The sequence below is a fragment of the Gymnoscopelus microlampas genome, assembly GCF_963454915.1.
Source record: "Gymnoscopelus microlampas genome assembly, chromosome: 6".
Lineage (NCBI taxonomy): Eukaryota > Metazoa > Chordata > Actinopteri > Myctophiformes > Myctophidae > Gymnoscopelus > Gymnoscopelus microlampas.
The window spans coordinates 18463377-18476425 of NC_139943.1; the positions used below are offsets into that span (position 1 = coordinate 18463377).

General features: G+C 41.5%; 2 protein-coding genes across 2 annotated transcripts in view; both read right to left on the reverse strand.

Annotated features, from left to right (window-relative positions):
• Positions 1-13049, reverse strand: part of crabp1a (cellular retinoic acid binding protein 1a) — a 28376-nt gene that overhangs the window by 6286 nt on the left and 9041 nt on the right. The window lies entirely within an intron of this gene.
• On the reverse strand, positions 2297-3304 carry LOC311047869 (coiled-coil domain-containing protein 6-like; the record flags this gene model as incomplete). Its single annotated transcript, XM_084060818.1, has 1 exon — positions 2297-3304. The coding sequence occupies one exon, from the start codon at positions 3302-3304 to the stop codon at positions 2297-2299; it is 1008 nt and encodes a 335-aa protein (XP_083916944.1).

Genomic DNA, 13049 nt, shown 5'->3' on the forward strand with positions numbered 1-13049 from the left:
TGTGTCACTCTCATCTCTCTTCTCCTCTGTCCTGTCTCAGTCTGCACTGTCTCACCCTCATCTCTCTTCCATGTGTTCCGTTTCACTCTCATCTCTCTTCCTTGTCCTGTCTCGGTCATCTCTTCTCCGTACTGTCTCACCCTCTTCTCTCCCTGTGTCCTGTCTCACTCTCACTCATCCCTCTTCCCTGCACTGTCTCACCGTGATTTCTCTCCCCTGTACCGTCTCACCCACATCTCGCTTCCCTGTGTCCTGTCTCACTCATTTCTCTTCCCTGTCCTGTCTCACTTATCTCTCTATTCTATATGTCTCACTTTAATCTCTCTTCTCTATACTGTCTCACTTTAATCTCTCCTCCCTGTCCTATCTCTCTTCTCTTCAGTTTTCAAAAACAAAAAATGCACACACACACACACACACACACACACACACACACACACACACACACACACACACACACACACACACACACACACACACACGCATAATTGACAAGTCATTCGAAATGTTAGCTCCAGGACACTAATTAGATTGATTACCTCCTCCCCACCCACCTTCCCTACAGACCTATCCTAAATCACCCATCATGTTCCCACCCCGTTTGACAAGTTATTTTAAATTAGAATGAAACCATAATGACTTTTGACAATAAGATTAGGCCCACAAGACATCAAAACGTTTTACTGTACAAAGCTGCTGCAAATTCTCACTAAATAAATTTCCAGTGCATGAAAATAAATGTTGATGTCATGGTAGTACAGTATGTGAAATTTCAGAATTGTATCTAAAAAAACTGACGGTATTTTGAATTCTATCATCATGTAACCTATTGCAGTTTAAAAACATGAGTTTTCTCAGCTATGGAGCAATCCATAAACATTTTTACAGACATATGTAAAGTACACAAATTCTCAGAATTTTGCCTTAACACTAGTTTGAAATCTGCATTTACATGCAATTTTACAATATCCACAATCCCTCAGTATTCTACCAAACTCTACACAGCTGTTTCCAATGTTTGCTTGATTACATGGACTCTTCTCTCACTCACATTCAATCATTCACCACTCAACAGCTGGGGGTGTACCAACATTCTGAGGATTTTTACATCATTTCTTAAATTACTTAAGTTTTCTTGATTATTGCGGTTATTTAATTTGTTATAGTTTTCAGAATTGTGGGGCTGTGGCCTTTGGTAACATATGACTATGTTTCATTAAATAAAATACAAGTAACAAAAGAGGATCGTACAAAGTCCCAAGTGCAAATTAAGAATAAATGGTCCAGAAATAATAAGCATGCTATGTGATTCAATTTGTCATACTTATAATAATAGCATCATAATGTTTCCATCCACCATTTAAAAAAATCTCATCTTTGTTTTTTGGTAGGCCTACGATAAAATGGTACTGTGTATGGAAACACCTGTTGGAAACATGTCGGAATGTATCATGCTGACATGGCTTCGGCTTGGAATTGTCCTATTCCTCTGCAAAAAAAAAAAGAAGTGGCACAAGGTGCCAAACCTCATATTAACAAGAAATGTTTTCAGTATGTTCATAAACCATCAAGCTTCTGATTATAAACGTCACCATATGGACATGCTCCATCATAGAACGCACAGAGTGCACCATTGGCACAGTGCTTGGACACACGTGACAATGTATAATTCAAATAAAATAATATATATAGTGCAAATATTCCTATTCTGTCCTAGATGTGAAATCAAAAGCCTAAGAAATGCTACCCAGCATTTATGCCTTTCTGTGAAGTAATGTGCATTTTCTAACTTTCAGGAAGACAATCTCTCTGTCATTGAATGGTTTGATGAACATAGAAATAAGTAAGCCATGGCCCATGGCCTTCTCTGTCACCAGACCTCAACCCAAGTTAATACTTGGTGGACACTGGAACAACAGCACCAAAGGAGGTACCTTCCCTGCATGAGAGACTGTTGTCATATAACATCAACAGAGTTCCGATCTATGTAAAGAAAGACCCTAAATGTCTCTCCCCTTTACGGTGACTGTAGCAGAGGAGAAGACAGCCAATAACTAAGATAGTGGGTCTAGCCAAGGATGTCTAAAGATAGTGAATGCACACGTGTGGTAGGATCGTTTTTTACAATGTAGTAGAGCCGAGAATATGTTTGGCAATCTATAATGTCACAGACTTAAACAATGGAATCTCAACAACATGTAGACTTAACAGGAAGACTTGGTTGAAGAAAATCCTTTTCAGCACTCCTTGACTTTGGATGCTGGGGACTGATGTATTGTTTCAGCCAGACCTGGCTTTAGAGACGAGGTGATGTGGGTCGGCTGGAGCTGGGCGAGGGGGTGTAAGGGATGGGACTTGGCATTGGGGAGAGGGAATCCACACTGGATTCGCTCTCTGACAGCTGTCTGCACAGCGCCTCGGTGCGTTCCATCTCTCTCTGGAGTTTCCCCTGCAGGCGAACGTTCTCCTCCCTCATGTGCCGCTCCTCCTCTACGTGTTGGGCACGCTTCTCTGTGTGCTGCAGCTCGGTGGTGTGAAGGCTCCTCTTCAGCCTCTCCACCTCGTTCTTCAGGAAGCGGATGTGCCGCATCATGTTCTCTGGAGAGTCGATATCCATGGAAACGTCCCTGGGGGAGGGAGGAGCCGACACGGGCTGGTCCAACCTCCCCTGGAGCATTCTTTTCTCAGCCTCCAGTTTGTCCATGCGTTTCCACAGTCTGTTGACCAGAGCTTCCTGCTCCTGCTCTAATGTGTTCTCAAGGTCGATCTTTTCACGCCTCAGCTGTTCCAGGGTGAGCTGCTTGGAGACGGTGTCGTTCTCCATCTTCTTAATCTTCTTCATCAGCTTGTTGACCTGGAACTCCTGCTCCTGCTCCAAGTGCTGCTCCAACGCCGCTTTCTCGCGTTGGAGTTGCATGAGCTTCCTCGACAGATCGTTGGTGAGAAATTCCTCTTCCTTCTCATAGTTGACGGCCAGAGTCTCCTTTTCTTTCTGTAGGGTCTGTATCTTCTTAAACAGAGTGTTGCTGATAAACTCTTCCTCCTGCTCTGCTCGTGCTTGAATGGTGATGCTACCCTTGCGGAGGTCCTGGTTCTCCTCCTGCAGGGATTTGCACTTGAGTTTGGACGTCTCCAGCTCGATCTTCAGAACTTTGTTCTCCTGCTGCAGTGAGGCCAGGCGGTTCGTCAACTCCTCCACGCGAAACTGGGAAATTCCAGAATTCAACGCCGAGGAGGAGGACATCGGGATGGCCGAGCTGCTCCAAGCTCCGTCGGTGTCGCTCTCGCTTGCACTGTCCACCATGGCTGCGTGGGCGACAGTGTAGTGGTGATGGGTTGCAGGAACGACAGTGGCTGCAGGCAGACTAGAACCATGTGACCTTGCTGGCGATTGTTGAAATAGTGTCACTCTATAGTTACCTTGCCCAAATATGGAATCATACGTCATAGATCAGTGATATCATAGACCCGTAACATGAAGTCAGTGTTCTGGGAGCCATGCCATTATTTTACCCTGTCTTGTTTTTCTTCCCAAAATATCCGATTGGCCGGGTTGAACCCCTTCGTGGGCCGGGTTGGACACCCCTGCTTTAGGCTCTCCAGCCGGCCCAAGACTCTGCTACACTGAACAACAGAAGGGCATGGACCCACTGCTTTCCCTACACTCTCCCTCCCTCTGCACTGTCTTTTTTCCTTTTTGTTTCTAATAAAGGCAGAACCCAGAAAGTCGATTAGCCACGGCCCCATTCTCCTGCAAGCATCTGTCTCTAGCCATGACTGGGATAGATTTGCTCTCTCATTCTCTCTACTACACAAAAACACACAGACCCACATGCTCCTTTCTCTCTCTAAACCAAACAACACAGGCACACGTAAACCAACATACAGTGTACAAATATAGATTCTCTGTCTCAGCCAAACACATACAAACGTATACACACGCAAACACAAATAAGACTAAATCTACCCTAACAATGAACACTGCACACAGTACAAACAGTGCAAAACCAAATTCCACCTACTGTCTGGAGGCATTTGTTTCTCCACTGCTTGTTTCTCTGGATCAAGACTTATTTGAACATCTGCTGTTGGCTGGCCTTGAGCCTCTCAGCGCTCGACATTTCAAACACCTTTCTCAGTGAACAAAGAACGTGTGAAAATCTAAGTGGAAGAAAATCTCCAGTCCTGTTTCATTGGAGGGGTTTTAAGACTTTCTAAAATGTAGAGCATAAAATAACAATCTATAATAACAGTCTAATTCTTGTGCTCTGCCTGTTGTGTCATGAGCTTAGATGTAGTCATATGTTTGCATGGCAATTCTGTATGCCTGCACCAACTTGAAACAAGTGTATTCCTTAAAGGACTTTTCAATCAATCACTCACTCACACATGTTGCTTGTGTCGCATTCCTTCACGGTGAATGAAGAATCCAAAAACAAAGATAATTCCTTACGAATTGAAATAGGGGTGCAAGATTCACAACAGCTAAATTAAAAATAGAATCTGTTTATAAATCCAAAACAACTGTTGCAGTATAATCCATGTGTCTTGTATCCAGTATGCTGTACACTTATGATTGTGTAATTACTGTTACTGACTGTTAATCTGGATTGGTAATAGAACATTGACAAGGTATGTGGTAGTTTTCTGATACATGGTTTTAGCCTAATAATCACAGATTATTAGTGATGACAATTATTACCAGAGATACCAGTAATATTAATCCTGTAGGGTTGTTGTTGGAGCAAGTACAGAATGTCTGCTGTAAATGATGGCCATACTGCAGCTGTAGAATTGAACAACTACAACCACATTCATGATTTTACTAAGTGGAAGGAATGAGGGATTTTTATTTGAGCCACTGGCTCAACAGCGAGTGAACACAGCCACTGGCTATGTGCTTGAGTCATTGCTAGTGCAACCTTGCAGGATTTTTACTTGAATCTTATTTTTCTGTTGTAAGGAGGACGTGAAAATCTGATATAACACCAGATGGTGTAAAATCTCTTTTGTAATTATTATTATTATTTATTTACAGCATATTTTATCCTATTTATAACCCCCAATTCGCAACAATGTTAGAGAAAGATACTCTGCCTGAAGAGGCTGTGGAATTCATGTCATGTGGCAGGCGTCATAATGACACAGTAAACTGTAACCTTTAATCATGGCAGTGTGTTCAAAGTTTTATGGTGACAGGGTCACAATGGCATAGTAACCTCTACAGTTCGAGGGTCTGAAGTTTAAACATCTAAGGACTTGTCTAGACATTATTAGGTCGATATACCAGGTCATAGTGACTTTAAACATGACACCAGTTCAATGCCATGGTGTCTGGGTAACTTAAAAAATTGTCACTTCATATTTGACACAGTGACTTGGCCCAGTCTGGGGACTGGGGCTGAAAGCTATTTTAAGATGATGTTATGGTTAGAAATGATAACTAAGAGGCAGGTGATGAGTAAAGTGGGTTGTACAATTGATGAGGTCATCAGGTGTTTAAAAGGTATTGCACAACCTTGTTCGGGGGGCACTCCACCCCCAGGAAGGACATGAATCTTTACGAGGAAGCACCATGCTGCTATACGGTGGCGAGGATTTGTGAAGGGTTCGTGTGGGAATCATTCAACAAGGATTTAACAGAGCTTGTTGCCATTCGAGGATTTACGCAAAAAAAAACACTCCGTTCCTATTGAAAAGCATTGGCAGAATCCGCCCGCATAGGCAGAATTAAAGTTCAGTGTGACCGCACCCTTATACTGTATTCTGCATTATCTCTCATGAGGGAGGTACAAAATCTCTTTGTACCAAAGTGGGGCAGTAGGATGGTTTTCTTTTATCCAATTAATACAAAATGGAATATTCATCTCTGTTATTTGAAGTAGGGCATTCATTTACAAAACTAAAAACTAAAGTTGAAAAATATGTAGATACAAGGTTTCTGCCCAACAGCAACTATATGGAGCTGCTGCTGATAGGGCACCATATGTGGAAAACGTTGTTTATGTAATGGAGAGTCATGTTGTGTGTGTTGTAATTCACACTCCTATTATCCATCTGGCATGTTGCTCCCTGAGAGCAGATAACATCAGCACCATCTGCTCTCTCTCCATGAAACACACTGAGTAGGTGAGTCCAGGTGAAATCTCTGATCTCTTATTGGTTTCACTGGTGAAATCCATGTCACTTTTGAATGGATACTAGTGTGTACTGTAGATGAATAGCGGACAGGTTGAAGAAGCAGATTTAAGTCTTTGAGACATTAAAACAAATGCTCTCTCTCTCTTCCTCTCCACTATGGCAATACTCCTCTCCCCTTTGCCTTCATGGTACTGTAGGTTACTTACACCAAAAGTCTGTCTCTATGGCAACCACTGGGCCAAAACATCAGTCAATGCCATTTAGCCAGTGGTGGTGGTGGTGTGGTGAAGAAAGACTACAACAAGGCCTGACGTGAACAAGGAAACAGCCTGCCATTGAATCACTCATGGCTACATGAGAGGAAAACTAGTGGTCAGACAGGAAAGCTGAGAGAGAGAGTGAGAGAGAGAGTATGAGAGACAGACAGTAGGAAGGTTGAAAGAGAGTAGGACAGACTGACAGTAGGGAAGTTAAGATAGACAGTGTAGGAGAGATAGTCAGTAGGAAAGCTTAAAGGGAGAAAAGTGAAAGAAAAGCTGAGAGGGAGACAGTGAAGAAGAGAGACAACAGTAGAAAAGCTGAGGGACACTGCATAGGAGAGAGAAACAGTAGGAAAGCTGAGGGACACTGCATAGGAGAGAGAAACAGTAGGAAAGCTGAGAGTGAGGCAGTTGTATGAGAGGCAAATAGTAGGGAAGCTTAGAGGGAGACGTCAGCGTCATCATGCTATCCCGGTACTTTGTTTTCTAGCGTTTTTACATGCCGTAAAAATTTGAAGGAAGCTTGTCATAAAACTTTGAACACCAAAACTGCCGCCACGCAAGATCAGTGCCCGTTTTCACATGAGATGGATTTCCAAATTTCCACCAGACTTCCTGCACTTTGCATGTGAAAACGGGGTATATGTAGGAGAAATCCTTTAGGGTGCAGTCACACCGAACGTTAATTCTGCCTATGCGGGCGGATTCTGCCAATATTAAAAAAATAAAAATAAAACACTCCGTTCCCATTGATAAGCATTGGCAGAATCCGCTGCATGGACAGAATCAAAGTTCGGTGTGACTGCACCCTTAAAGTTTTGTTGCTTTAAAACTAACCTAAAAACATGGCTGACCTCAAAGTAAAACTGGTTTTAGAATTCTATCCCCCACCAACTTAGTCCATCCCTTCCCCTACTTTCTCTGTAAATATATTTGCTGCTACTTGAGCTTTTACGATTATGTAATGTATTGTATGTCTTACTGAGGAATTGAGTACAATGGACCACAATAGAAATAAGCCCCTCAGGAATTAAAAAAATAAATCCTTTTAGCTGAATTTTCTTGACTGTACTGCCGTACTGTTATCAAACATCAATCAATCAAAAGAGGAGAGTAGGCTTTGGTGGGTTTGATCAGTTAAAGGCACATGGTTCTGGAAGTGAGCATCTTATAACGGATACAGTAAATGCAGTACAAAGCTGTATTGAGACTAGCACTTGCCTTATTCATACTTGGTTGCATACCATTTCACACACTGAAAATAACCAATCTACAAGCTCACAAAAACACGTCACACTGTGCTGGCTTGCCCGCTTGTAGAGTGGCTAAATTTGACTATTTTCACAACTCAGTACAATCAGGCTTGAATATAACTTGATTTCGTTTCTCTATCTCCCTCTCCCTCTCCCCCCCTCTCTCTCTCTCTCTCTCTCTCTCTCTCTCTCTCTCTCTCTCTCTCTCTCTCTCTCTCTCTCTCTCTCTCTCTCTCTCTCTCTCTCTCTCTCTCTCTCTCTTTTTCTCTCTCTCAGTACTGTGGTCCAGGCTGCTCTACCTCCTCTGGACAAACGGCATGTAAACCTCTCAACCACAGAACCACAAGACCACTTTCCCCAGAGGCCACCCCACCCCTCCACACATACACACACACACCCCCACGCACGCTCACTCACACAAACTCACTAATGTAGTGTGTGTGTGTGTGTGTGTGCGTATATGTGTGTGTAAATGCACATGCATTTTGTGGAGTGTGTGGGCTCGCCCTGACATGCAGCCTCCCAGAGGTAAGTGGAGCTCTCTGACCCTGGGCAGGGTGATTGAGGGGCGGTACATTCCCCGGTACCTCCTCAATCAGACTACATACATAGGTACAATGAACAATGGCTGGGTGATATTGACTAAATGAAATATCACCACCTTGATATTGATAATGTGATTATATTGATATTAGGACCCGAGGGAGTAATGTCGCTCCCTCAGGTCTGGTGATGCCAACCTCCTGGACATCCCCAACACAAAGAAACAAACCTGGGGTGACAGGGCTTTATCAGTTTCCGCCCCCTCCATAAATAGAACTCACTCGCAGCTCACATCAAAGCTGCCCCCACCTTCGCCACGTTTAAAACCACACTCAAAACGCTGCTTTTCAGACTCTCATTCTCTACCTATTCAAATTCCCCTTTTTTACCTTTAACTTTTTCTCTTTTTTTTTAGCTTAGTTTTTACACTTTTTAACTAGACTTTTTAGCAATGAAGTTGTTTTTATGTGTTGTAGTTTTGTAAAGAGACTTTGAGTATTCAGAAAACAGCTATATAAATTGCATGTATTATTAGAGATTCTGCACATTTATAGATAGATAGAGTGTATAATGTCGCCCAGCTTTACAAGGGGCTTGTTTTATATTAGAGTGCTGCAACAACCCAACATTAAACAGCTGACTCAAGACTTCCACCCAAGCACAGTGACAGTTCCTTCACATTAGTACAGCAGATCTTTGCAGAACATGCATTTTGACAGTAGACTATATATTGCATCATTAACTCTGCTCTCCCAGACAGAGAGGCTAAGGCCTGTCTGTGCTGTCACTATGAGTGCTGTCTATCGTGCCCACTACCTAGAATGGCCCAGGGGCCCAGACACAGGAAGATGCTACAGTGCGTCTCCTGGGAAACAATTGGGTAATGTTTGCTTGCTTTAAAATGCAACATGATAGCCACATGTAGCACCACCACCCATCAGACAAAAGCATAGCAGGAACATTTATGATATTTGTGATTTTAGCTATGAAATACACTGTAGGCAGAACTGACTCTTTATTAGATAGCTGTATGTAAATTCATTGGTGTGATGCATTGAAATATAAACTTTAATCTGCCAGGCTTGTGCAATGTGAGTTGAGAAAACATCACATATTCAAGTTCTTGGTTGAATGGTATTGACAAAATGTTGTGAATGCACGTATTTGCACATTTTCCCATGCAATTGTCTCTCCACAAGTATGAACACCACTGCATGACGTTTCCCAAGAATTCTGGAAATTGTGAGTTTGGTTTTATAAAGTGGTGGAGAGAGTTTGATCTATTAGTTCTACTCCATGGGAAAATAACTTTGAAGGAAAGGCCTGGTGCTTTATTCACCCTCAGTTGTATTTAATTAGCAGATAAACTCAGTCAGCTGTGATATATATATATAATAAAGTACATTTTCAGAGCTTTGTTATGAATAACCAACTTCTATGATTGAGGCATTAACTCTATCATCATCATCATATGAATAGTTTTGATGAAAAATATTTACTTATATTTAGCATTTTTGTATAATCTATTCATCGTGTGTGTGTGTGTGTAAAGGCCTTTATATGTAAGAAGTCTACTGACACTCACCCTTTTATGATTATGACACAAGTTTCTACTCTAAAACATAACAACTAACACATTTTGTTCTGAAGGAAGTGGTGTCTCCTGGATTGTAACAACCTATACCACAAATGCCATTTGTTCATGATGTGGTTTGAAAAGCATGAAAAATGTTGTATAAGCTATACAATATGTCTGTCTAGTCACCACATCTCAGCAGTGGGAAAGCCAAACTGTCAAGAGTTCAGTTCTCTAATATGATGGGTTTTGAATGAATATTGAATTTCAAGACATTAAAATACTTATTTACCGTGTCTCTGCAGCGTAAGGGAAAATAATTGACCCAAATTACTGCTTCTTCTCAACTTCTCTGCTTTTTCCATTTTCATTTGTACTCAAACGTCTGATTTCAATAAATACAAGGTTCAAGAGTTTTATTGTCACATGCTTACAGCGCAGCTGTCGCAATGTTGCAGGCAGTGAAATTCTTGTAATCAAAGCTTTGTCAGTGTTGTGGATAATAACAATACAAAATATAGCTGCAAGCAGCGATAATACGGGGCCAGTGAATAGAGAGAGAGAGAGACATGGAAACGGAATAGATTGAAGAGAGAGAGAGTGACATGGAAACAATAGATTGATGAGAGAGAGAGATGGAAACATAATGGTTTGATTAGACATCTCAACCTACTGCCATTAACAGGATTCGAACTCTCAACCTTCAGACTAATAGGCTGCAACACTACCTATAGTGCTATAGCTTTGTCCAGGCTGATATTGTCTGTTGAAGATCATAAACTCTTGCCTTCTTTCATGAACCAAGCCCCTGTTTCACTAACACTAAGATCACTCGTTCACAAACCATTTACCAATGAAGAAATTGTACATCTCCTCAGAACCAAAACTAGTGAAAGTAGCCGATCTACAAGCTCACAAACCATGAAAAGTTGTGAGATTGTAGATCAGCTATTTTCAGATAAAGTATGTCATACGTTGAAAAAACGTACTCTCAAATAAGCATTTCAGGTTATCTTTACCATTTGCACATGTATTCATTGATACAGTCATGTTGTTTGCAATTCAACTTAAATTAAGTCCGCATCAAGTGAGGCTTGAACTGGCGACCTTGAGATTGTGACGCATTCATTTAAGGGAGACGCCATTGGCCCAACAGACAAGTGAAAAAGGAGATCACACAGATGATACAGTTTCACGCAAATAGCTGAAAAATCCTGGGTTTAAGTGTTTTTCAAACTGCTCAAAATTGCGGATAATCTAAGGGCGGAGCTTAATGGTCAAATCGATACGTGTGTTCCTCATGAGTCAAGGCACATGTGTAAGCAAGTTTCACGACTTTCGGCCAAACGAGGCATGACTTATGCCTGTTTAAAGTCTGCCTTTTCAAAAAATTGCTATAGCGCCCCCTTTTGGCCAATTGGAGTGAGATTGGTTTCAGTGATATTTGGAAAGACGTTTAACACTTGAACTTTGGACCACTGCCTACAAAAATTTCCAACGGATTTTCCATAAGTGAAAAAATGCAGAAGTTAGGAGCCAATGACTGTTTTTCATATAATTCAAAATGGTGGGCGATCTAAAGGTCAGAGGTCAAAAGTCAGACCACGAAAGTTGTCGGCCATGAAGAGACGCATGTGTGTATCGAAGTTTCATGGTTGTAGGTCAAACAGGGCATGAGTTGTACCTGTTCAAAGTTGGCACTTTCAATTGAGTGCTATAGCGCCACCCTTTGACGAATGAGTGTGAGAATTATTTCTTGGTAGTTTTTCATGAGCATCTACCATATGGCCGAGTTTCGTAAAAAGCGTATGCACGGTTAAGCCAGAACTGGCAAAAACAAGTATTTTTCAAACTGCTCAAAATTGCGGAAAATCTAAGGGCGGAGCTTACTGGTCAAATCGATACGTGTGTTCCTCATGAGTCAAGGCACATGTGTAAGCAAGTTTCACGACTTTCGGCCAAACGAGGCATGACTTATGCCTGTTTAAAGTCTGCCTTTTCAAAAAATTGCTATAGCGCCCCCTTTTGGCCAATTGGAGTAAGATTGGTTTCAGTGATATTTGGAATGACCCTGTACATTTCTGCAAAGTTTCAAAGAAATGTGAGTCTGCATGTATGTTTTAGGCACAGATGAATAATTTTCATAAAACTGTAATAGTTAAAATCTATCTCCTCCTGGGATTTTTGAGCAATCTGCACGAAATTTTTAACACTTGAACTTTGGACCACTGCCTAGAAAAATTTCCAACGGATTTTCCATAAGTGAAAAAATGCAGAAGTTAGGAGCCAATGACTATTTTTCATATAATTCAAAATGGTGGGAGATCTAAAGGTCAGAGGTCAAAAGTCAGAGGGTGAAAGTTGTTCAGCATGAGGAGACGCATATGTGTATCCAAGTTTCATGGCTGTAGGTCAAACAGGGCATGAGTTGTACCTGTTCAAAGTTGCCATTTTCAATTGAGTGCTATAGCGCCACCTTTTGACGAAAGATTGTGAGAATTATTTCTTGATCGTTTTTCATAACAATCTACCATATGGCCGAGTTTCGTAAAAAGCGACAGCACAGTTAAGCCAGAACTAAGATTAGCCTTGAATTGAGAGGGAGCGAAAAACAATTCGTAATATAGCTGCAAGCAGCGATAATACGGGGCCAGTGAATAGAGAGAGAGAGAGACATGGAAACGGAATAGATTGAAGAGAGAGAGAGTGACATGGAAACAATAGATTGATGAGAGAGAGAGATGGAAACATAATGGTTTGATTGGACATCTCAACCTACTGCCATTAACAGGATTCGAACTCTCAACCTTCAGACTAATAGGCTGCAACACTACCTATAGTGCTATAGCTTTGTCCAGGCTGATATTGTCTGTTGAAGATCATAAACTCTTGCCTTCTTTCATGAACCAAGCCCCTGTTTCACTAACACTAAGATCACTCGTTCACAAGCCATTTACCAATGAAGAAATTGTACATCTCCTCAGAACCAAAACTAATGAAAGTAACCGATCTACAAGCTCACAAACCATGAAAAGTTGTGAGATTGTAGATCAGCTATTTTCAGAATTAAGTATGTCATACGTAAAAAACGTACTCTCAAATAAGCATTTCAGGTTATCTTTACCATTTGCACATGTATTCATTGATACAGTCATGTTGTTTGCAATTCAACTTAAATTAAGTCTACATCAAGTGAGGCTTGAACTGGCGACCTTGAGATTGTGAGGCATTCATTTAAGGGAGACGCCATTGGCCCAACAGACAAGTAACTGTGAA